Genomic DNA, 27,500 nt, shown 5'->3' with positions numbered 1-27,500 from the left:
CTGGGACTATGACGAATCTGCAGCAAAACTCATTCTCTGCTTTAATTCTGTCCCACAGAAGTTTCGGAGGCGGGTGCAGGAATCCACAAAAGTCTTAAGGGAGCTCGAGATATCTCTGAGGACAAATCACATTGGGTAATAATTTCATCTCCCACTCCTTTTTTTTTTTTTTTTTTTTCCAAAATAATGAAATCCATTTATTGGTGAACAAAGCTCATGAGGAAACCGCATTATTGTTTTCATTTGTAAAGAGAAGTGCTCTTCCTGCTGCACAGACTCAGAGCAGTCTCTCTCTCTCTCTCTCTCTCTCTGGTGCCCTGATCTGCTCCATTGTTTCTAACTTGCCAAGCTCTGCAGCTCCACTTCATAGAGCTGGTCCTCATAATGCCCAGATGGTAGCCATTGTGCTGCCTCGTCCACTCCCCCATGGTGTTGAGCAGGAAGCTTTGTTGTGTGTGCCAGAGGGACAGGAAGCCTCGCTGACCAATGCTGAAAAGCACAAACACACACACATGCACACACACACACACGAGATGCTGTTTTTAAATATACATTTCTCATATCCTAAAGCAAACAATGCATTGTATTACTTTGCCACACTTTTTAAGTCTTTGGCCTGTGAATTTTGACGTCCGACAGATACTGTTGCATAAAACTGACTGCAGTGACTGAGCCTTGTACAAAGGCCTTTGACTTTCCACAGCATTCACAGAGCTCCACGGATTACTCATATTCTGTATTTGACATATTCAATCTATTTCCCTGAAAAGGCTCAAAGGCAAGTTAAAAAGGGAGTGCTATTTTCAGAGGGAAAAACTTCTGTGGGTGGGATTAAGCGTAGCAGATGCTGGTTTACTGTGTGTCTGGTCCTGGGCCCTTTGTAATGTGTTATTCCTGAGATTGCCAAGAAAATCTGAAATAGCATCTAGCTGGAGAAAAGTTGGAGGAGGGAGAGGAAGCAGGACGGGAAGGAGTGGGGGGTCAGAGGCAAGGAGGGAGAGAGGGGAGAATGGAGAGGTGGGGTATTAGACAGGAAACTGATGATCAAACCCGCCTCCTTGTCCCCCTCCCAGCACCCATGTTACTGCTTTGTTTGCTTTCTTCAGTTCCTCTGCTCACCTCTGTTCCTGTTTCCCCTCTCTCCTTCCCTCCACTACTTTGAGATTCCTGATTGCTTTCCTGCCATTGGCTGACCAGCAGTTTGTCATTATGACCAGCATTTCAAGACTATTTTAAGAACCTTTCACCCTAATTCTACCACCACCCCCTTGCCCGTCCTCAGACAGGCCCACTGTAGGAAGGAGGAAAAGGGGGAACGGGGTCTGTGGGGGAGGCAGACATACTGTTGGCTGTCACGGATTCAAAGTGAGCCCAGCTCCTTGAGCGTCATGCCCTCCACATTCCATCTCGCATCGCAATGGGACTTTGTTTGGAGTTGTTTCTCGCTCCAGAAAAATTGAGTTAAATGGGGTTTGTGGGGGGGTTTTGGGAGTCTCCCTTTAATTTTCTTTCCATTGCACTTTTGCCATTTTCTTTCAGTCATGGAAGCGACACCCCCTTTACTCAGACAGGGAGAAATGGTCTAATGCAGTGTAGTAGGACTGCAACGGACAATTTTGTTCTCATTATCAAATCATCTGCTACTTTGTTTACTTAATTAGTTGATACATTATTTGTTCATCACATAGCAAGTGTATATAGGCTGAATTGTACAGTCATCCATTGCCTCAAAGATTTCACTCCATATATCAAGGACCCCCTCGAAAATGAGATGATTCATCTCAAGGGGCTATCCTGAATAAATAAATTCAAAATTCAAATATAGCACAGTCATATAACAGATTCTCTCATATTCTTCTTTAATCACTCACTGTTAATATTCTTAGTCAATATTTGCCCAGTATGCCAGGACATTTCTCCTGACACAATAAATGTTACTACTTTTTTCTTTTATTAATGGAAAGGATGGATGACCTGAGTTTTTAATAAAAAAGATTATTGCCAGTGTTTATATCGCTCTCCTTTTCTCCACTAACGGGTAACATCCAGTCTGAAAGGATAAGGGTGTGTTCTGGATCTGGTGCCCTTCTGACCCTCTTAATTCTTGTGCGTCACAGGTGGGTCAGGGAGTTCCTCAATGATGAGAACAGAGGTCTTGACATCCTGGTGGAGTATCTGTCTTTCGCCCAGTGTGCTGTCATGTGAGTATTTTTACACGAGTACACTTCATACACGCTGACACAAACACACCTCTTTGACCGTGGCCAAAACCTTTTCTAAGGAACTGGGTTGGGCCGTGAATCCAGCTGCTGGGTTAACTCACTGTGTACTGTAATAAACTGCTTGTGCATCTGTGATGAAACCTTTGCACATTGCATTGTTTGTATACCTTGGTGCATACTTGGCAAACTGAATCTGTTTCTGGACAGAGGCTATGTGGTGTAGTCTTGAGCTATACTTAACCTGAATGGGTTCAAATCTGTGTGCTGGGCTTTATTGTGCAGCTTGATGAAACCTCTTGTGATAACCCCTGGCTCTCTACCAGTCTGCCCCACTAACCTAAGCTCCCCCTGCCTCTCATGTACACCCTTTGCCTCTGTGTCGGCTTGTTTGTCTGTCTGTATGTGGCCCAGGTTTGATTTTGAGGGCCTGGAGAATGGGGAGGAAGGCTTCTTGGACAAGGCTAAATCTTGGAGCAGGTCTATAGAGGATCTGCACCATACAGGCACCCAACCCTTCTGTAACACACTGGTGCGCTCTGCCCACCAGTCTGTTCTCCGGTATGTATTTCCAAGCCAGCTTCCCCGCTATTACCTGTCCTTGTTGCCTTGCTCTGCTAACCTTGAATGCTGTAAACATATATTGGCATGTCAACCAGCTGTCTTGGTGCTGATTTTGGTAAAATGCCTGAAATGGTTGATACAATCATGGTCTGATGACCTCTGCTGCTGCACAAACTCAACCAGATGATGGGCCATTTAGGAGAGCGAAATCGGAAGTTTCTACCCTTTTGCACTGTGTCTCACTTTGTTCGTATTCCTCCCACATCTGTCGACATGTGTGTCTTCAGATGAGAGCCAGCTGGGAGCGGCACCTCATATTGGACAGTTGTGATTGGCCCCTCATTGGACTTTCTTTGTCACTAAGCTGTACACAAACAGCAGACACAGATGTTAGATGGAATTTAGACTTATCAGGGTTTATGAAAAGAAAAAGTCTTAAAGAATAATTTTGGATTCCCCTCAAAAAAAATCCAAGATAGTAGTGTTCAAAATATTTTTAAATGCATATTATTCAAAACTGCTGAATTATGAAATAATGTCAAAGCCAGTTATAAACTCCACCAGAAGTAAAATGGGCACACAATGACTGTGCAAAACAGTTGCATAACAGCAGTTTTGGTCTGTATGCTGCCGACTTCAGCAACGAAACGAGGCTCCCATAATGCATCTGTGACCTCAAAAGCCATCTAAGTTTTTTCTGTCAGACCTCACTCTCTGTAATTTTCTCTCTCTGTTTCTCTCCATGCAACACACTTCAAATAAGAGTCGTAAACTTAAAACACAAACTACAGAAACCAGCCATTATTAATAACACATCTAATGTAAGCCCTGAGAGGAGTTCGATCACTGAATCGCTACCAGATATTAACTTGTGCCATCTGTTGCAGCTATGGCTCAGCCTCAAATACCAAAACCATCAAAAACTCCCGCCTTGTGAGCCAAAAGGATGATGTGCATGTGTGCATCATGTGCTTGAGAGCAATCATGAACTATCAGGTAACAAACCACAACGCTCGAAGACACAAACACACATAGATAATGTCAGATTACTATAAATGTGAGGATCGTGCTGCATATACACCCAGATTTTTCTGACCCAACCTTGTTCTCTCTTTCGTTGTGTCCTCCTCATGCAGTATGGTTTCAATATGGTCATGTCCCACGCACACGCGGTCAATGAAATTGCTCTCAGCATGAACAATAAGAACTCACGGTAAGAACTGAGGCCCCTGTCTCCATAGGGCTGGGCCAAACAATAGGGGAAACCCTGCAGCCAGTTCATATGATATGCTTCTTATTCTCCATGGGGCTTGGCTTATCTCTGAACACTATACACAGACTGTTTAAGGAATGTTTACTAAAGGGAGATTAGTGGTTAACCACTGGGCTTGATCAATTCATAATAAAGTTGAGAAGGGTAAACAATTAAGACATGAGTATGAATTATACATTTAAGCCCATTTCTGATGTATTTGTGCATGTTTTCATGATCAAATGCATAGCCATAAATTCTGGTTGAATTGGAATGTATCCAGGTATGTTGTCTAATAAACACCTCTTGTCATTCTAGGACAAAAGCCTTAGTTCTTGAGCTGCTTGCTGCTGTCTGTCTAGTCCGTGGAGGTCACGAGATCATCCTCTCAGCATTTGACAACTTCAAAGAGGTGCCCAGAGCGACATTTAAATGAATTCTCTTTCCATTACCATCTAAAGCTGTTGACAGCTTAATGGTATTATATTGCTAATCCTGTGGGGATGGAACATGATAAAAAAAATGATGAGAAAATGACATACTGTATATCCAATGCCATTAATTCCTTTATCACTGATGTGGCACTGTACTAATAGAAATGAATTGAATTGAATGTGCATAAAGTTATAAAGGACCAATGTAGAAATGTGAAAGTTGAGGAGACTTTATGTCTGCTGAGGGTGTAATCATGGCCTGTGGCGGTGGGTCTGTCTCAGGTTATTAGTCGCATTACAACACCAGATGGGCATCAAACCTGAACATTGATAAAGATCAAGCCCCTGATGGGAGCTAGTAGACCACAAAGGTCCGCTTAGCCTCCCAGTTTCTGTCTGCACTGCCATCTAAACACGGAACAAGACAATCAAATCAATCCAAAGCCCCAGAGACTCACAAAACTAATTAACCCACTACTCAAAACAAGAGAGTATTTGAGTGGTGGTAGTCACTGAGCCTTTACATTAATAAAAGGTTCCAGAACTTTGGAATATCCCGAAATAGCCATGCTGAATCAGGTCCACAAGTGTTGTTTATCAGAGATGTTTTAATGTAAAACAAAACAAAACAGCAACAGCAAAAAAAAAAAACAAAGCTTGTGGAAAGTTTGTCTGTTTTCAAGGTGTTCTTTCAGTCAGAATTTGCCCGAAATCCATCTATCCATCACTAGCGTCACTTCTCATGCATACATTAGGATAGGATAGATAGAATAGGGGATTTTGATATAGATATAGATAGAATATAGAAAGATATTGTTGTAAAAAGAATAGGCTGAGTACAACTGAGATCTTGGGATACAAAAGTAAAAACCTCCGTATTACTCAATCTATCAGGTGTGTAAAGAGAAGCATCGCTTTGAGAGGCTGATGGATTACTTCCGCTGTGAGGAGGGAAACATCGACTTCATGGTGAGTCAAGCTTCATGTTAGCCATAATGTGTTATATCTGTTGCGGGTATACACATGTCGATTCATCTAATACAGTTGGATCTAAATCTGTCGCTTCATTGGTGCAGGTTGCTTGCATGCAGTTCATCAACATCGTTGTCCACTCAGTTGAGGACATGAACTTCAGAGTCCATCTGCAGTATGAATTCACCAAGCTGGGGCTGGATGAGTACCTGGAGGTAAAGAGAAAAGATGCTGGTCAAACTGGACTTGTTCGAACAGTACACATATTACTGATTCTGATTCACTTTCTCCTCATGTCAGAAATGTAAACACACGGAGAGTGACAAGCTGTCGGTGCAGATCCAGGCCTACCTGGATAACGTGTTTGACGTGGGTGGTCTGCTGGAAGATGCAGAGACCAAGAATGCAGCGCTGGAGAAGGTGGACGAGCTGGAGGAGCACCTGTCTCATGTAAGTGCACCGCCTGGTTTGGACCACCAACACCGCTCTCTGGTCTCATTTATGGGATTGTTGTGGTTCAACAGCTATGTAGTTAACGTGGCTGCTTCTACGTGGTAATTAGAAATCTACTCTGTGTTTGCATTTCGCAAGTGGTTCACTTTAATGACGGGGTGCCGCGCGTTGGAGAATGTTGTGCATAAGACAATCTTAATATTGTTCTTTCTGTTGGCTCGTCCTTTCTGTGCAGTTGCCTTTGTATCCCACGCTGCTTTGCAAAGGCCTTCTTCACATGGAAAGGTCGTAGGCAGCCCTGACATCACTTGAGGAATTTCATAACAAACTCTGTTCTCAGTAGTCATGAATGTTGGGGGAGGATTAGGGTGAAGATTACCCATGAATTCCTATAAAACACGTGTAATCTGGTGGAAATCCAAATGCTATATCATCCTCTTGCTGTGTCATGCTGCTGCATATATCTTATTTCTTATTGATGATGCCCAGTGTGAGAGCGTCAGAGGGAATGGATCTGGAAGCAGCGTCTGGGCTGTCGATCCGTTCTTCATTTCACAAGTCTCTCATCTCTCTGTCGCTTCCGTCATTGTTTTCTCCAGGTGACGGAGAAGCTGCTGGAGGTTGAGAATGAAACAATGATGAAGGTAGCTGATCTGGAGAAAGTGCTCCTTCAGAAAGACAAGGACCTGCAAGCAATACGGGTAATCTGCTGTCCGAATGATGCGTGCTGCTGCTTAAGAGCCTCCAATTAAACTCACATTTCATTCACTCCGCGTGTCATAGCAAAGATCCATTTCATATGCTGTAGTTAAATTGCTGTGATAGCAAATTAGGTCAGCAGGAAACAGGAGGTTTCTTTGGGTTGTGCAGTCATTGTGTTGTGCTCTTTATCGCCCTCTGGTGACTTCTCAGGAGACGTACGAGTCAACCAACACGCAGGTCAACACCCTCAGGAGGGTGATCAAGGAGAAGGACGCTGCCTTCCAGAGGCACTTCAACATCGAGAGGAGGCTGCTGGAGCTTGAACAGCAAGGCACCATTCGTTTGCACAAGAAACCTGATGGAGACATTGCAATCGAGCCTCTTGGTGTGGGTGGTGGAGGTGGTGGTGGTGGTGGTGGTGTGGGTGGTGGCGGCCTTGGGATCCCTCTGGGTGACATTGGGCAGCTCTCTCTGGGTCCTACAGCAGTGTCAACAGAACTTGGAGGACCAGACACCAGTTTACCACCAGCCAGTGAAGCTCCTCCCCCGCCTCCCCCACCACCACCACCTCCTCCTCCCCTGCCCTCTGCCACAGGTGAGCGATCATGAGTAACAATGACTATGTCTGGTGACACATAGATGTGAAAGTTGACTCATTTAGAGAACAGTGCCTCAGTGGAGCTCTATTTTCATTTGTATGTTAATTTGTGCCAAGTCCGGTGATGAATCACAGCTGTGTTCTTCTGCCACAGACAGGAAAAGGAAACCAGGCTTGTTTCCTCTGTGCATGTGTGCATGTGTGCATGTGTGCATCTGTGCATCTGTGCATGCAGTTAATGTCAGTCTTTTGCAGTAGCTGTCTTTATAGGAACTTAAAATAGCCAATACTTTAAAAATTGTATATGGAAGATGTACAATGATACATAGGAAAGTCTTTGAAAATAAAACATAGAGTTTACAAAGTGTATAATAATATAAAATAAAATATAATGTAAGATTTAAAAAGGACACCAAAATGTACAAGATGACGTCAATAAAATGTATATAAAAATTAAAACAATTAAATAACATTTATGTAATTATTTATTTTAATATTGGCCTCTACTTTAATTACACAGGCATAGGTGCACGAAATCCACCACCGGCGCCTCCTCTTGCTCCTCCTCTGCCAGATGCTTCTCCCTCCGTTATCCTTAGTTTGGGTCTATCAGGTGAGAGTCACACCTTGACACTCGGGCATCTCGACTTTCAAACCTGCTTTAGGGAGTGCGGCAAAGATTATAACATGTATATATTTTGCAGCTATCAGAATCAAGAGGCCCATCAAGACTAAGTTCCGCCTGCCCGTGTTTAACTGGACGGCCCTGAAGCCCAATCAGATCAATGGCACAGTCTTCAATGAGATCGATGATGAACGTGTGCTTGAGGTAAACTAGTTCACTGACTCTCAAAGTGTTATTGTGTGAAGGAAGTTTAAAGCTCAGGTGTGGCGCTTCATCAGGTCTGTGTGGGTGTGGTTTGATCATATTTGATTGACAGTGCTGGCAACATGAGCTACAAACTCACCAGCTGTCATGTCATTTTGTGTCAGGTATTTCTAAATCCTGCTTTGCATTTGCGCTTTTCCTACTGAGCCTTTACCCACGTCCGATCAATGAGAAGAGCCCAGAGACACAAATGAGTGATAAGCTCCAACTTTGGCAGAAAAATCATGTTGGTGTGCAGTTTCACTCTAAAAAGAATGTAGTTATGACTGTTAAAAACAAACAAGATCAAAAGCATGTTTCTTTTTTAATGCAGACCACGTGCTAAATAAGGAATTTGGGTCACATTATTGGGAATGACTGACTTAAGTGAAGATGATGATGACGTGCAGCGTCAGTGTTGCAAACTTAATGCACAAGCTAATATGTGAAAATATACAATACATAATAGGAATCTTTTTAAAGCCTACTGTAATCTAATGAAGAGAGTGGCTTTTATTGATATATTTAGAATGTGATCCTAAGATGGATCAGTAATATTCCCACTTTTCAAGAATTGTATGTATACATTTATGGGTTGATTGATGGATTCAGCAAATGTAATCATAATCACCTTAATGGCTAGAAGTGCAAAACACACTCCTGTTGTGTCTGGAAACATTGAAACAAATCTCTGTATATGCTGTCATCACTGAGGACTTCATTTACGTCTTTTACTTTCACAGGAGTGTCCGAATAAAATGAATTGAATTGACGTAAGAAGACTAAATATTTTCAGGCTGAGAATAATAAGTTGACTGTCCCTCTCCTGCAGGAACTGGATCTAGAGAGGTTTGAGGAGCTCTTTAAGACCAGAGCCCAGGGTCCTATTGTGGATCTCGCCTGCACAAAGAGCAAAGTTGCCCAAAAGGCAGTAAACAAAGTCACCCTACTGGATGCCAACCGCTCCAAAAACCTCGCCATCACACTGCGAAAGGCAAACAAGACCACAGAGGAAATCTGCAAAGCAATCGAGAAGTATACACCTAATCAATAACTCGTTGTGTTTTAAACATAGACAGGATAGAGCAAGCGACTGATATCCATTGTGTTTTCTCAGGTTTGACCTCAAGACCTTACCTGTTGACTTTGTGGAGTGCCTGATGCGCTTCCTGCCCACAGAGGGAGAGGTCAAGGTGCTGCGTCAGTACGAGCGTGAGCGGCGTCCCCTGGACCAGCTCGCGGAGGAGGATCGTTTCATGTTGTTTTTCAGTAAGATCGAGAGACTCACACAGAGGATGAACATCATCACCTTTGTCGGCAACTTTGCGGACAATGTGAACTTGCTCACGCCACAGCTCAATGCAATCATTGCTGCTTCCGGATCAGTTAAGTCTTCACCGAAGATGAAGAGAATTCTTGAGGTAAGAGGTGTTGATTTGTGGTAATTTTATATACGCGGGATTTTTTCATTTGAGTGGCACATTTATTCTTTTGTCTGGTTTACTCGTAGATCATCTTAGCTCTGGGCAATTACATGAATAGCAGCAAGCGAGGCTGTGTTTATGGCTTCAAATTACAAAGTCTTGATCTGGTGAGTCAAACCTTTGATGGAATGTGATTGCAGATCGTCATTAACGACTCACTATTTTATTGTGACACTTCTTTTTTGATGATAATGCCATTTATTTTTTATCACACAGCTGCTGGACACTAAATCTACAGACAGAAAAATGACATTGCTCCATTACATTGCCCTAATTGTGAAAGAGAAATACCCTGAACTGGCCAACTTCTACAATGAATTGCACTTTGTGGATAAAGCTGCTGCAGGTGAGTTCTGATATTACTGATATTATTTCGGTAACAATGTTCAGCATCTTTACAGAAATGCTTGCGCAAAAACTGTGAATAAAATGTTTTCTGTGTTGACTATGTGTGAAGTATCTTTGGAAAATGTGCTGCTGGATGTTCGAGAACTGGGTAAAGGCATGGACCTGATCCGGAGAGAGTGCAGTCTCCATGACCACTCCGTGCTCAAAGGCTTTGTCCAGTCCAGTGATACACAGCTGGACAAGTTGCAGAAGGACGCGAAGACAGCAGAGGTATCAAACACTGTCCTCACCTTCCAGTATTCGCTGTAAAAAAATGAAAATAGACACAATGCAAAACGTCTAACCATCCTGCAGCTCACTCACCTCTAACACTCGAAATGAAATCATGAATTCTTACACCACAGTGTTTACAAATATTACTCCCACTGTCCTTCCCAATTCTAGGAAGCCTTCAACAATGTGGTGAACTACTTTGGAGAGAGTGCCAAGACGACTCCACCCTCAGTATTTTTCCCTGTGTTTGTGCGCTTCATCAAAGCCTACAAGGTGAGGACACCGAGCCGAGGTAAAGTCTCGTACCTCTTCTCCCTTTTTTACTGACACGGTGCAGCTTTCTCGGCTGGTCAGTTGGGAAGGTCCTTGGTTTGTCTTACAGCGTAGCAGGGCAGACCTTTGGCTGCCTCTGTGCCACAGGACGTGGCGCATACTGTGAGGCCAAATAACAGGAAAGGCCAGCTGGGTCCGACTCTGGAGCTGCAGCTGTGGTGTTTAGACTGGATCTTCCCCCTTCTTCCCTCCTCCCTTCTTACTCCGGGATAGCCTCGCCCTGCCCCACCACACTGCACACTTCCTGAGATTGTTCTTGGTTTTGATTTATGGGATCTGCTCAAGGAAATGTGCAGCACAAGGCTTTTTTTGTGTGCATCTGAGTGTTTATTGTGTGTCTTTAAAAGTTAATATTGAGATCAGTCAGTTTGTTAGAAACGAGCACTGTCTGTGGACTTAACATGAAATCAGTGGTGTTGCATAAGCGTGCAGACATGCAAATGATATTGATCTTCTTGACTTTCAGACAGTCATTTGAGTGTGTGCATTTGTGCATGTTTGAAATGAGGAAGCATTTGTGATGTTTGGCTTCATTAATCAAAGTGTGGATTTATTTCGGCCGCCGTTTCTTGTCAAAGACCAGTCATCTTTATCTCTGCTCAACAGGATGCAGTGGGAGACAACGAACAGAGGAAGAAGCAGGAGGAAGCGATGAGAGAGAAGTTAATGGCTCAAGAGGCTAAACAGCATGACCCTAAGGTACAGTCCAAGTGCATGCAAGGGAACTGAATATTTACTCGGGGCTAAATAAAGTTTTGTGGCATGGTACAAATATTCTCTCTGCTGCTTTAGGTCCAGGCCCAGAAGAAGAGACAGCAGCAGCATGAGCTGATCGCAGAGCTGCGTAAGAGGCAAGCCAAAGACCACCGGCCTGTGTACGAGGGCAAGGATGGCACTATTGAGGACATCATCACAGGTGGGACAGACAGCACCCATGTGGCTGCCAGCAGTCCCGGTCGCCCCAGGCCGAGGAAGACTGTGGTCATTCACTGCTCAGCTCCTTTGAACTGCACCTTATGCTACGTTGTCCAGACACAAGCACATGTTGAGACCAGCACATAGCAGTTCAGCAGTCGCTAGTTATTCCACGACGGTCAGGGTACTAAAGTATAATCCGTATTTCTGACAAAACCAAAATACGAAAATACGTAAACAGCGCCCCCTTTTCCTTTTTTGTAATAAGGAAAAACAGATTTTGCTCTCAGCATCAAAAAACGAAAAAAAAATTAAATAAAATAACGGCCCAAATTTGGTTTTTGCAAATTCCTTTTTTCGTTATTATATGAAGAGTAGACCTGAGGGCTTTAGTACGAAGGAGGCTCAACATAGCCAGGCTCTGTGGGCATCAAGACCCGTGTTCACATGATAAGCAGCTTGTGATCGCAGCTCCTTTGATGTGAACGCGCACATAGCACAAAGCTCAGAGCCGGACAATAACTGGAAAATAACACCAGTTAACTCTGGCTATAGGTTTTGTTGAGTCGGATAATAATAAATAAAGAGTATCTATAAAGTCCCCAACAGACTTTGTTTGTAGTGTACAGTATACCCTACTTCATTCAATATACTTAAACTGATTCGGAAGTTAGTTTCGCGAATTACATGGTAACTTGCTTAAGTTATGGTAAGTGGTAAGTTATGCTGGAGAAAGTAGGTGGGAAATGACCAGGAGTTACACTGGAAGTCCGGGCAAAGTAGGACAAAAGTGAACGGGATGTACACTCTAAGAGGCAGGCCGTATTATGAAGTATTACCAAAAGGTCTTTGTCATTGTAGAGAGGCAATATGATTTGCTATGACTTTTTTGTCTAAATTTGGACGACATACTATACTATGACTTTTTTGTCTAAATTTGGACAACATACTATACTATGACTTTTTTGTCTAAATTTGGACAACATACTATACTATGACTCTTTTCAAAATTTGGACGACATACTATACAAAGACTTTTGTCACATTTTGGACGACATACTATACTGTGACTTTTTTGTCAAAATTTGGACGACATACTATACTATGACTGTTTTTTCAAAATTCGGACGACATACTATACTATGACTTTTTTTTCAAAATTTGGACAACATACTATACTATGACTTTTTTTTCAAAATTTGGACAACATACAATACTATGACTTTTTTTCAAAATTTGGAGGACATACTATACAAAGACTTTTTTGTCACATTTTGGACGATATACTATACTATGACCTTTTTTTAAAATTCTGATGACATACTATACTATGAGTTTTTTGTCAAAATTTGGACGACATACTATACAAGACTTTTTTGTCAAAATTTGTACGACATACTATACTATGACTTTTTTGTCAAAATGTGGACGACATACTATACCATGACTTTTTTCTCAAAATGTGGATGACATACTTTACTATGACTTTTTTGTCTAAATTCTGACGAAATACTATACTATGACTTTTTTGTCAAAATTTGGACAACATACTATACTATAACTTTTTTTTTCAAAATTTTGAAGACATACTATACTATGACTTTTCTGTCACATTTTAGACGACATACTATTCTATGACTTTTTTGTCTAAATTTGGACGACATACTATACAAAGACTTTTGTCAAAATTTGGACAACATACTATACTATGACTTTTTTGTCTAAATTTGGACGACATACTATACAAAGACTTTTTTGTCACATTTTGGACAACATACTATACTATGACCTTTTTTCAAAATTCTGATGACATACTATACTATGAGTTTTTTGTCAAAATTTGGACGAAATACTATACTATGACTTTTTTGTCCAAATTTGGACGACATACTATACTATGACTTTTTTGTCTAAATTTGGACGACATACTATACAAAGACTTTTTTGTCACATTTTGGACGATATACTATACTATGACCTTTTTTTAAAATTCTGATGACATACTATACTATGAGTTTTTTGTCAAAATTTGGACGACATACTATACAAGACTTTTTTGTCAAAATTTGTACGACATACTATACTATGACTTTTTTGTCAAAATGTGGACGACATACTATACCATGACTTTTTTCTCAAAATGTGGATGACATACTTTACTATGACTTTTTTGTCTAAATTCTGACGAAATACTATACTATGACTTTTTTGTCAAAATTTGGACAACATACTATACTATAACTTTTTTTTTCAAAATTTTGAAGACATACTATACTATGACTTTTCTGTCACATTTTAGACGACATACTATTCTATGACTTTTTTGTCTAAATTTGGACGACATACTATACAAAGACTTTTGTCAAAATTTGGACAACATACTATACTATGACTTTTTTGTCTAAATTTGGACGACATACTATACAAAGACTTTTTTGTCACATTTTGGACAACATACTATACTATGACCTTTTTTCAAAATTCTGATGACATACTATACTATGAGTTTTTTGTCAAAATTTGGACGAAATACTATACTATGACTTTTTTGTCCAAATTTGGACGACATACTATACTATGACTTTTTTGTCTAAATTTGGACGACATACTATACAAAGACTTTTTTGTCCCATTTTGGACGACATACTATACTATGACTTTTTGTCAAAATTTGGACGACATACTATACTATGACTTTTTTGTCAAAATGTGGATGACATACTATACTATGACTTTTTTGTCTAAATTCTGACTACATACTATACTATGAGTTTTTTGTCAAAATTTGGACGACATACTATACTATGACTTTTTTTTCAAAATTTGGAGGACATACAATACTATGACTTTTTTTCAAAATTTGGAGGACATACTATACAAAGACTTTTTTGTCACATTTTGGACGATATACTATACTATGACCTTTTTTCAAAATTCTGATGACATACTATACTATAAGTTTTTTGTCAAAATTTGGACGACATACTATACAAGACTTCTTTGTCAAAATTTGTACGACATACTATACTATGACTTTTTTGTCTAAATTCTGACAAAATACTATACTATGACTTTTTTTGTCAAAATTTGGACGACATACTATACTATGACTTTTTTGTCTAAATTTGGACGACATACTATACGAAGACTTTTTTGTCACATTTTGGACGACATACTATACTATGACTTTTTTGTCAAAATTTGGACGACATACTATACTATGACTTTTTGTCAAAATTTGGACGACATACTATACTATGACTTTTTTGTCAAAATGTGGATGACATACTATACTATGACTTTTTTGTCTAAATTCTGACTACATACTATACTATGAGTTTTTTTGTCAAAATTTGGACGACATACTATACTATGACTTTTTTTTCAAAATTTGGACAACATACAATACTATGACTTTTTTTCAAAATTTGGAGGACATACTATACAAAGAGTTTTTTGTCACATTTTGGACGATATACTATACTATGACCTTTTTTCAAAATTCTGATGACATACTATACTATAAGTTTTTCGTCAAAATTTGGAGGACATACTATACAAGACTTCTTTGTCAAAATTTGTACGACATACTATACTATGACTTTTTTGTCAAAATTTGTACGACATACTATACTATGACTTTTTTGTCTAAATTCTGACTACATACTATACTATGAGTTTTTTGTCAAAATTTGGACGACATACTATACTATGACTTTTTTTTCAAAATTTGGAGGACATACAATACTATGACTTTTTTTCAAAATTTGGAGGACATACTATACAAAGACTTTTTTGTCACATTTTGGACGATATACTATACTATGACCTTTTTTCAAAATTCTGATGACATACTATACTATAAGTTTTTCGTCAAAATTTGGAGGACATACTATACAAGACTTCTTTGTCAAAATTTGTACGACATACTATACTATGACTTTTTTGTCAAAATTTGTACGACATACTATACTATGACTTTTTTGTCTAAATTCTGACTACATACTATACTATGAGTTTTTTGTCAAAATTTGGACGACATACTATACTATGACTTTTTTTTCAAAATTTGGAGGACATACAATACTATGACTTTTTTTCAAAATTTGGAGGACATACTATACAAAGACTTTTTTGTCACATTTTGGACGATATACTATACTATGACCTTTTTTCAAAATTCTGATGACATACTATACTATAAGTTTTTTGTCAAAATTTGGACGACATACTATACAAGACTTCTTTGTCAAAATTTGTACGACATACTATACTATGACTTTTTTGTCTAAATTCTGACAAAATACTATACTATGACTTTTTTTGTCGAAATTTGGACGACATACTATACTATGACTTTTTTGTCTAAATTTGGACGACATACTATACAAAGACTTTTTTGTCACATTTTGGACGACATACTATACTATGACTTTTTTGTCAAAATTTGGACGACATACTATACTATGACTTTTTGTCAAAATTTGGACGACATACTATACTATGACTTTTTTGTCAAAATGTGGATGACATACTATACTATGACTTTTTTGTCTAAATTCTGACTACATACTATACTATGAGTTTTTTTGTCAAAATTTGGACGACATACTATACTATGACTTTTTTTTCAAAATTTGGACAACATACAATACTATGACTTTTTTTCAAAATTTGGAGGACATACTATACAAAGACTTTTTTGTCACATTTTGGACGATATACTATACTATGACCTTTTTTCAAAATTCTGATGACATACTATACTATAAGTTTTTCGTCAAAATTTGGAGGACATACTATACAAGACTTCTTTGTCAAAATTTGTACGACATACTATACTATGACTTTTTTGTCAAAATTTGTACGACATACTATACTATGACTTTTTTGTCTAAATTCTGACTACATACTATACTATGAGTTTTTTGTCAAAATTTGGACGACATACTATACTATGACTTTTTTTTCAAAATTTGGAGGACATACAATACTATGACTTTTTTTCAAAATTTGGAGGACATACTATACAAAGACTTTTTTGTCACATTTTGGACGATATACTATACTATGACCTTTTTTCAAAATTCTGATGACATACTATACTATAAGTTTTTCGTCAAAATTTGGAGGACATACTATACAAGACTTCTTTGTCAAAATTTGTACGACATACTATACTATGACTTTTTTGTCAAAATTTGTACGACATACTATACTATGACTTTTTTGTCTAAATTCTGACTACATACTATACTATGAGTTTTTTGTCAAAATTTGGACGACATACTATACTATGACTTTTTTTTCAAAATTTGGAGGACATACAATACTATGACTTTTTTTCAAAATTTGGAGGACATACTATACAAAGACTTTTTTGTCACATTTTGGACGATATACTATACTATGACCTTTTTTCAAAATTCTGATGACATACTATACTATAAGTTTTTTGTCAAAATTTGGACGACATACTATACAAGACTTCTTTGTCAAAATTTGTACGACATACTATACTATGACTTTTTTGTCTAAATTCTGACAAAATACTATACTATGACTTTTTTTGTCAAAATTTGGACGACATACTATACTATGACTTTTTTGTCTAAATTTGGACGACATACTATACAAAGACTTTTTTGTCACATTTTGGACGACATACTATACTATGACTTTTTTGTCAAAATTTGGACGACATACTATACTATGACTTTTTGTCAAAATTTGGACGACATACTATACTATGACTTTTTTGTCAAAATGTGGATGACATACTATACTATGACTTTTTTGTCTAAATTCTGACTACATACTATACTATGAGTTTTTTTGTCAAAATTTGGACGACATACTATACTATGACTTTTTTTTCAAAATTTGGACAACATACAATACTATGACTTTTTTTCAAAATTTGGAGGACATACTATACAAAGACTTTTTTGTCACATTTTGGACGATATACTATACTATGACCTTTTTTCAAAATTCTGATGACATACTATACTATAAGTTTTTCGTCAAAATTTGGAGGACATACTATACAAGACTTCTTTGTCAAAATTTGTACGACATACTATACTATGACTTTTTTGTCAAAATTTGTACGACATACTATACTATGACTTTTTTGTCAAAATGTGGACGACATACTATACCATGACTTTTTTCTCAAAATGTGGATGACATACTTTACTATGACTTTTTTGTCTAAATTCTGACGAAATACTATACTATGACTTTTTTTGTCAAAATTTGGACGACATACTATACTATGACTTTTTTCTCAAAATTTGGACGACATACTATACTATGACTTTTTTGTCTAAATTCTGACTACATACTATACTATGAGTTTTTTGTTAAAATGTGGACGACATACTATACTATGACTTTTTTGTCACATTTTGGACAACATACCATACTATGACCTTTTCTTCAAAATTTGGATGACATACTATACTATGACAAATGACAAAATGTGAACGACATACTGTACTATTACTCCACGGGTGGAGTGGCTCAGTGGTTAAGACCAGTGCACTGTGTAGGAAAAACATCATGGACGCAATGGTCGTAAGTTTGATTCCAACCCTTGCTGATTGTACTCAATTCCATTGTGAGTCCGTTTGGATAAAAGTCTCTGCGAAATGACATCTAATGTCACTTTATTCAAAATATGGACGACATACTATGACTTTTTTTTCTATATTTGGACTATGTATTTTTTTAAAATTTGGACGACATACTATACTATGACTTTTTTGTCAAAATTTGGACGACATACTATACTATGACTGTTTTGTCTAAATTTGGACGACATACTATACTATGACTTTTTTGTCACATTTTGGACGACATACTATACTATGACTTTTTTGTCTAAATTCTGACGACATACTATACTATGAGTTTTTTGTCAAAATTTGGACGACATACTATACTATGACTTTTTTGTCTAAATTCTGACTACATACTATACTATGAGTTTTTTGTCAAAATTTGGACGACATACTATACTATGACTTTTTTTTCAAAATTTGGAAGACATACTATACTATGACTTTTTTGTCAAAATGTGGACGACATACTATACTATGAGTTTTTTGTCAAAATTTGGACGACATACTATACTATGAGTTTTTTGTCTAAATTTGGACGACATACTATACAAAGACTTTTTTGTCACATTTTGGACGACATACTATACTATGACTTTTTTGTCAAAATTTGGACGACATACTATACTATGACTTTTTTGTCAAAATTTGGACGACATACTATACTATGACTTTTCTGTCACATTTTAGACGACATACTATACTATGACTTTTTTGTCTAAATTTGGACGACATACTGTACTATGACTTTTTTGTCAAAATTTGGACAACATACTATACTATGACTTTTTTGTCTAAATTTGGACGACATACTATACAAAGACTTTTTAGTCACATTTTGGACGACATACTATACTATGACTTTTTTGTCAAAATTTGGACGACATACTATACTATGACTTTTTTGTCACATTTTGGACGACATACTATACTATGACCTTTTTTCAAAATTCTGAGGACATACTATACTATGAGTTTTTTGTCAAAATTTGGACGACATACTATACTATGACTTTTTTGTCAAAATTTGGACGACATACTATACTATGACTTTTTTGTCTAAATTCTGATGAAATACTATACTATGACTTTTTTGTCAAAATTTGGACTACATACTATACTATGACTTTTTTGTCAAAATGTGGACGACATACTATACTATGACTTTTTTGTCTAAATTCTGACTACATACTATACTATGAGTTTTTTGTTAAAATGTGGACGACATACTATACTATGACTTTTTTGTCACATTTTGGACAACATACCATACTATGACCTTTTCTTCAAAATTTGGATGACATACTATACTATGACAAATGACAAAATGTGAACGACATACTGTACTATTACTCCACGGGTGGAGTGGCTCAGTGGTTAAGACCAGTGCACTGTGTAGAAAGAACATCATGGACGCAATGGTCGTAAGTTTGATTCCAACCCTTGCTGATTGTACTCAATTCCATTGTGAGTCCGTTTGGATAAAAGTCTCTGCGAAATGACATGTAATGTCACTTTATTCAAAATATGGACCACATACTATGACTTTTTTTTCTATATTTGGACTATGTATTTTTTTAAAATTTGGACGACATACTATACTATGACTTTTTTGTCAAAATTTGGACGACATACTATACTATGACTGTTTTGTCTAAATTTGGACGACATACTATACTATGACTTTTTTGTCACATTTTGGACGACATACTATACTATGACTTTTTTGTCTAAATTCTGACTACATACTATACTATGAGTTTTTTGTCAAAATTTGGACGACATACTATACTATGACTTTTTTGTCTAAATTCTGACTACATACTATACTATGACTTTTTTTTCAAAATTTGGACGACATACTATACTATGACTTTTTTTTCAAAATTTGGAAGACATACTATACTATGACTTTTTTGTCAAAATTTGGACGACATACTATACTATGAGTTTTTTGTCTAAATTTGGACGACATACTATACTATGACTTTTCTGTCACATTTTAGACGACATACTATACTATGACTTTTTTGTCTAAATTTGGACGACATACTGTACTATGACTTTTTTGTCAAAATTTGGACAACATACTATACTATGACTTTTTTGTCTAAATTTGGACGACATACTATACAAAGACTTTTTAGTCACATTTTGGACGACATACTATACTATGACTTTTTTGTCAAAATTTGGACGACATACTATACTATGACTTTTTTGTCACATTTTGGACGACATACTATACTATGACCTTTTTTCAAAATTCTGAGGACATACTATACTATGAGTTTTTTGTCAAAATTTGGACGACATACTATACTATGACTTTTTTGTCAAAATTTGGACGACATACTATACTATGACTTTTTTGTCTAAATTCTGATGAAATACTATACTATGACTTTTTTGTCAAAATTTGGACTACATACTATACTATGACTTTTTTGTCTAAATTCTGATGAAATACTATACTATGACTTTTTTGTCAAAATTTGGACTACATACTATACTATGACTTTTTTGTCAAAATGTGGACGACATACTATACTATGACTTTTTTGTCTAAATTCTGACTACATACTATACTATGAGTTTTTTGTTAAAATGTGGACGACATACTATACTATGACTTTTTTGTCACATTTTGGACAACATACCATACTATGACCTTTTCTTCAAAATTTGGATGACATACTATACTATGACAAATGACAAAATGTGAACGACATACTGTACTATTACTCCACGGGTAGAGTGGCTCAGTGGTTAAGACCAGTGCACTGTGTAGGAAGAACATCATGGACGCAATGGTCGTAAGTTTGATTCCAACCCTTGCTGATTGTACTCAATTCCATTGTGAGTCCGTTTGGATAAAAGTCTCTGCGAAATGACATGTAATGTCACTTTATTCAAAATATGGACCACATACTAAGACTTTTTTTTCTATATTTGGACTATGTATTTTTTTAAAATTTGGACGACATACTATACTATGACTTTTTTGTCAAAATTTGGACGACATACTATACTATGACTGTTTTGTCTAAATTTGGACGACATACTATACTATGACTTTTTTGTCACATTTTGGACGACATACTATACTATGACTTTTTTGTCTAAATTCTGACTACATACTATACTATGAGTTTTTTGTCAAAATTTGGACGACATACTATACTATGACTTTTTTGTCTAAATTCTGACTACATACTATACTATGACTTTTTTTTCAAAATTTGGACGACATACTATACTATGACTTTTTTTTCAAAATTTGGAAGACATACTATACTATGACTTTTTTGTCAAAATGTGGACAACATACTATACTATGACTTTTTTGTCAAAATTTGGACGACATACTATACTATGAGTTTTTTGTCTAAATTTGGACGACATACTATACAAAGACTTTTTTGTCAAAATTTGGACGACATACTATACTATGACTTTTTTGTCTAAATTCTGACGAAATACTATACTATGACTTTTTTGTCAAAATGTGGACGACATACTATACTATGAGTTTTTTGTTAAAATGTGGACGACATACTATACTATGACTTTTTTGTCACATTTTGGACAACATACCATACTATGACCTTTTCTTCAAAATTTGGATGACATACTATACTATGACAAATGACAAAATGTGAACGACATACTGTACTATTACTCCACGGGTAGAGTGGCTCAGTGGTTAAGACCAGTGCACTGTGTAGGAAGAACATCATGGACGCAATGGTCGTAAGTTTGATTCCAACCCTTGCTGATTGTACTCAATTCCATTGTGAGTCCGTTTGGATAAAAGTCTCTGCGAAATGACATGTAATGTCACTTTATTCAAAATATGGACCACATACTAAGACTTTTTTTTCTATATTTGGACTATGTATTTTTTTAAAATTTGGACGACATACTATACTATGACTTTTTTGTCAAAATTTGGACGACATACTATACTATGACTGTTTTGTCTAAATTTGGACGACATACTATACTATGACTTTTTTGTCACATTTTGGACGACATACTATACTATGACTTTTTTGTCTAAATTCTGACTACATACTATACTATGACTTTTTTTTTCAAAATTTGGACGACATACTATACTATGACTTTTTTTTCAAAATTTGGAAGACATACTATACTATGACTTTTTTGTCAAAATGTGGACAACATACTATACTATGACTTTTTTGTCAAAATTTGGACGACATACTATACTATGAGTTTTTTGTCTAAATTTGGACGACATACTATACAAAGACTTTTTTGTCACATTTTGGACGACATACTATACTATGAGTTTTTTGTCAAAATTTGGACGACATACTATACTATGACTTTTTTGTCAAAATTTGGACGACATACTATACTATGACTTTTTTGTCTAAATTCTGACGAAATACTATACTATGACTTTTTTGTCAAAATTTGGACTACATACTATACTATGACTTTTTTGTCAAAATGTGGACGACATACTATACTATGACTTTTTTGTCAAAATGTGGACAACATACTATACTATGACTTTTTTGTCAAAATTTGGACGACATACTATACTATGACTTTTTTGTCTAAATTCTGACGAAATACTATACTATGACTTTTTTGTCAAAATTTGGACTACATACTATACTATGACTTTTTTGTCAAAATGTGGACGACATACTATACTATGACTTTTTTGTCAAAATGTGGACGACATACTATACTATGACTTTTTTGTCTAAATTCTGACGAAATACTATACTATGACTTTTTTGTCAAAATTTGGACTACATACTATACTATGACTTTTTTGTCAAAATGTGGACGACATACTATACTATGACTTTTTTGTCAAAATTTGGACGACATACTATACTATAACTTTTTTTTTCAAAATTTGGAAGACATACTATACTATGACTTTTCTGTCACATTTTAGACGACATACTATACTATGACTTTTTTGTCAAAATTTGGACGACATACTATACTATGACTTTTTTTTCAAAATTTGGATGACATACTATACTATGACTTTTTTCAAAATTTGGACGACATACTATACTATGAGTTTTTTGTTAAAATGTGGACGACATACTATACTATGAGTTTTTTGTCACATTTTGGACAACATACCATACTATGACCTTTTCTTCAAAATTTGGATGACATACTATACTATGACAAATGACAAAATGTGAACGACATACTGTACTATTACTCCATGGGTGGAGTGGCTCAGTGGTTAAGACCAGTGCCCTGTGTAGGAAGAACATCATGGACGCAATGGTCGTAAGTTTGATTCCAACCCTTGCTGATTGTACTCAATTCCATTGTGAGGCCGTTTGGATAAAAGTCTTTGCGAAATGACATGTAATGTCACTTTATTCAAAATATGGACGACATACTATGACTCTTTTTTCTATATTTGGACGACTATGTATTTTTTTTAAATTTGGACGACATACTATACCATGACTTTTTTGTCAAAATTTGGACGACATACTATACTATGACTGTTTTGTCTAAATTTGGACGACATACTAGACAAAGACTTTTTTGTCACATTTTGGACGACATACTATACTATGACTTTTTTCTCAAAATTTGGACGACATACTATACTATGACTTTTTTGTCAAAATTTGGAAGACATACTATACTATGACTTTTTTTTCCAAATTTGGAAGACATACCATACTATGACCTTTTCTTCAAAATTTGGATGACATACTATACTATGACAAATGACAAAATGTGAACGACATACTGTACTATTACTCCACGGGTGGAGTGGCTCAGTGGTTAAGACCAGTGCACTGTGTAAGAAGAACATCATGGATACAGTGGTCGTAAGTTCGATTCCAATTGTTGATTGGACTCAATTCCATTGTGAGTCTGTTTGGATAAAAGTCTCTGCGAAATGACCTGTAATGTCACTCTAATCAAAATATAGACGACATACTGTGACTTTTTTTTCTATATTTGGACGACTATGTATTTTTTCAAAATTTGGACGACATACTATACTATGACTTTTTTGTCAAAATTTGGACGACATACTATACTATGACTTTTTTGTCTAAATTTGGACGACATACTAGACAAAGACTTTTTTGTCACATTTTGGACGACATACTACACTATGACTTTTTTCTCAAAATTTGGACGACATACTATACTATGACTTTTTTGTCTAAATTCTGACTACATACTATACTATGAGTTTTTTGTTAAAATGTGGACGACATACTATACTATGACTTTTTTGTCACATTTTGGACAACATACCATACTATCACCTTTTCTTCAAAATTTGGATGACATACTATACTATGACAAATGACAAAATGTGAACGACATACTGTACTATTACTCCACGGGTGGAGTGGCTCAGTGGTTAAGACCAGTGCACTGTGTAGGAAGAACATCATGGACGCAATGGTCGTAAGTTTGATTCCAACCCTTGCTGATTGTACTCAATTCCATTGTGAGTCCGTTTGGATAAAAGTCTCTGCGAAATGACCTGTAATGTCACTTTATTCAAAATATGGACGACATACTATGACTTTTTTTTCTATATTTGGACTATGTATTTTTTTAAAATTTGGACGACATACTATACTATGACTTTTTTGTCAAAATTTGGACGACATAATATACTATGACTATTTTGTCTAAATTTGGACGACATACTATACTATGACTTTTTTGTCACATTTTGGACGACATACTATACTATGACTTTTTTGTCTAAATTCTGACTACATACTATTCTATGACTTTTTTGTCAAATTTTGGACGACATACTATACTATGACTTTTTTGTCAAAATTTGGACGACATACTATACTATGACTTTTTTGTCAAAATTTGGACGACATACTATACTATGACTTTTCTGTCACATTTTAGACGACATACTATACTATGACTTTTTTGTCTAAATTTGGACGACATACTGTACTATGACTTTTTTGTCAAAATTTGGACAACATACTATACTATGACTTTTTTGTCTCAATTTGAACGACATACTATACAAAGACTTTTTTGTCACATTTTGGACGACATACTATACTATGACTTTTTTGTCAAAATTTGGACGACATACTATACTATGACTTTTTTGTCAAAATTTGGACGACATACTATACTATGACTTTTTTGTCAAAAGTCTGACGACATACTATACTATGACTTTTTTTTCAAAATTCTGACGACATACTATACTATGAGTTTTTAAAAAAAATTAGGACAACATACTATTGTACGACTTTTTCTTCAAAATTCTGACGACATACAATACTATGACTTTTTTTTAAAATTTGGACAACATATTATACTATGACTTTTTTGTCAAAATTTGGACGACATACTATACTATGACTTTTTTTCAAAATTTGGACGTCATACTATACTATGACTTTTTTTTAAAATTTGGACGACATACTATACTATGACTTTTTTGTCAAAATGTGGATGACATACTATACTATGACTTTTTTGTCTAAATTCTGACTACATACTATACTATGACTTTTTTGTCAAAATTTGGACGACATACTATACTATGACCTTTTTTTCAAAATTTGGAAGACATACTATACTATGACTTTTCTGTCACATTTTAGACAACATACTATACTATGACTTTTTTGTCTAAATTTGGACGACATACTATACTATGACTTTTTTCAAAATTTGGACGACATACTATACTATGAGTTTTTTGTTAAAATGTGGACGACATACTATACTATGAGTTTTTTGTTAAAATGTGGACGACAGACTATACTATGACTTTTTTGTCAAAATTTGGACAACACAATACTATGACTTTTTTTAAAATTTGGACGACATACTATACTATGACTTTTTTGTCAAAATTTGGACAACATACAATACTATGACTTTTTTTAAAATTTGGACGACATATTATACTATGTTTTTTTTCAAAATTCGGACGACATACTATACTATGATTTTTTTTTCAAAATTCTGACGACATACTATACTATGAGTTTTTTTTTAAAATTTGGACAACATATTATACTATGAGTTTTTTTTCAAAATGTGGATGACATACTATACTATGACTTTTTTGTCAAAATGTGGACGACATACTATACTATGACCTTTTTTTCAAAATTCTGACAACATACTATTCTATGACTTTTTTGTCTAAATTTGGACGACATACTATACTATGACTTTTTTTTCAAAATGTGGATGACATACAATACTATCAGTTTTTTTTTTCAAAATTCGGACGACATACTATACTATGACTTTTTTTAAAATTTGGACGACATACTATACTATGAGTTTTTTGTCAAAATTTGGACGACATACTATACTATGACCTTTTTTTCAAAATTCTGACGACATACTATACTATGTGTTTTTTGTCAAAATTTGGACGACATACTATACTATGAGTTTTTTGTCAAAATTTGGACACACTATACTATGACTTTTTTTGTCAAAATGTGGACGACATACTATACTATGACTTTTTTTCAAAATTTGGACGACATACTATACTATGACTTTTTTGTCTAAATTCTGACGAAATACTATACTATGACTTTTTTGTCAAAATGTGGACGACATACTTTACTATGACTTTTTTGTCAAAATGTGGACGACATACTATACTATGACCTTTTTTTCAAAATTCTGACGACATACTATACTATGAGTTTTTTGTCGAAATTTGGACACACTATACTATGACTTTTTTGTCAAAATGTGGACGACATACTATACTATGACTTTTTTGTCAAAATTTGGAAAACATACAATACTATGACTTTTTTTTAAATTTGGACGACATACTATACTATGTTTTTTTTTCAAAATTCGGACGACATACTATACTATGACTTTTTTTTCAAAATTCTGACGACATACTATACTATGAGTTTTTTGTTAAAATGTGGACGACAGATTATACTATGACTTTTTTGTCAAAATTTGGACAACATACAATACTATGACTTTTTTTCAAAATTTGGACGACATACTATATTATGACTTTTTTGTCAAAATTTGGACAACATACAATACTATGACTTTTTTTCAAAATTTGGACGACATACTATACTATGAGTTTTTTTTCCAAAATTTGGACGACATACTATACTATGACTTTTTTGTCTAAATTTGGACGACATACTATACTATGAGTTTTTTGTCTAAATTTGGACGACATACTATACTATGAGTTTTTTGTTAAAATGTGGACGACAGACTATACTATGACTTTTTTGTCAAAATTTGGAAAACATACAATACTATGACTTTTTTCAAAATTCGGACGACATACTATACTATGACTTTTTTTTCAAAATTCTGACGACATACTATACTATGAGTTTTTTTTAAAAATTTGGACAACATTTTATACTATGACCTTTTTTCAAAATTCTGACGACATACTATACTATG

General features: G+C 35.7%; 1 protein-coding gene across 2 annotated transcripts in view; it reads left to right on the top strand.

The window, feature by feature from the left end:
• Positions 1-27,500, top strand: part of fmnl3 (formin-like 3) — a 48,558-nt gene that overhangs the window by 16,133 nt on the left and 4,925 nt on the right. The window contains exons 4-24 of one of the 2 annotated variants that reach the window (XM_058642540.1): positions 59-135; positions 2,118-2,201; positions 2,634-2,780; positions 3,671-3,779; positions 3,920-3,996; positions 4,354-4,447; positions 5,364-5,438; positions 5,546-5,656; positions 5,742-5,891; positions 6,494-6,595; positions 6,807-7,191; positions 7,715-7,807; positions 7,899-8,023; positions 8,895-9,097; positions 9,180-9,483; positions 9,573-9,653; positions 9,763-9,892; positions 10,004-10,164; positions 10,339-10,440; positions 11,107-11,199; positions 11,293-11,416. In XM_058642540.1, coding sequence (XP_058498523.1) covers positions 59-135; positions 2,118-2,201; positions 2,634-2,780; positions 3,671-3,779; positions 3,920-3,996; positions 4,354-4,447; positions 5,364-5,438; positions 5,546-5,656; positions 5,742-5,891; positions 6,494-6,595; positions 6,807-7,191; positions 7,715-7,807; positions 7,899-8,023; positions 8,895-9,097; positions 9,180-9,483; positions 9,573-9,653; positions 9,763-9,892; positions 10,004-10,164; positions 10,339-10,440; positions 11,107-11,199; positions 11,293-11,416 — 2,827 coding nt within the window. The remainder of the gene's footprint in view (positions 1-58; positions 136-2,117; positions 2,202-2,633; positions 2,781-3,670; positions 3,780-3,919; positions 3,997-4,353; positions 4,448-5,363; positions 5,439-5,545; positions 5,657-5,741; positions 5,892-6,493; positions 6,596-6,806; positions 7,192-7,714; positions 7,808-7,898; positions 8,024-8,894; positions 9,098-9,179; positions 9,484-9,572; positions 9,654-9,762; positions 9,893-10,003; positions 10,165-10,338; positions 10,441-11,106; positions 11,200-11,292; positions 11,417-27,500) is intronic. The other variant, XM_058642541.1, reaches the window with a different exon arrangement.

Source organism: Solea solea, chromosome 11 (assembly GCF_958295425.1).
Source record: "Solea solea chromosome 11, fSolSol10.1, whole genome shotgun sequence".
NCBI classification, from domain to species: domain Eukaryota; kingdom Metazoa; phylum Chordata; class Actinopteri; order Pleuronectiformes; family Soleidae; genus Solea; species Solea solea.
This window is presented reverse-complemented; position numbering and strand designations above follow the sequence as displayed.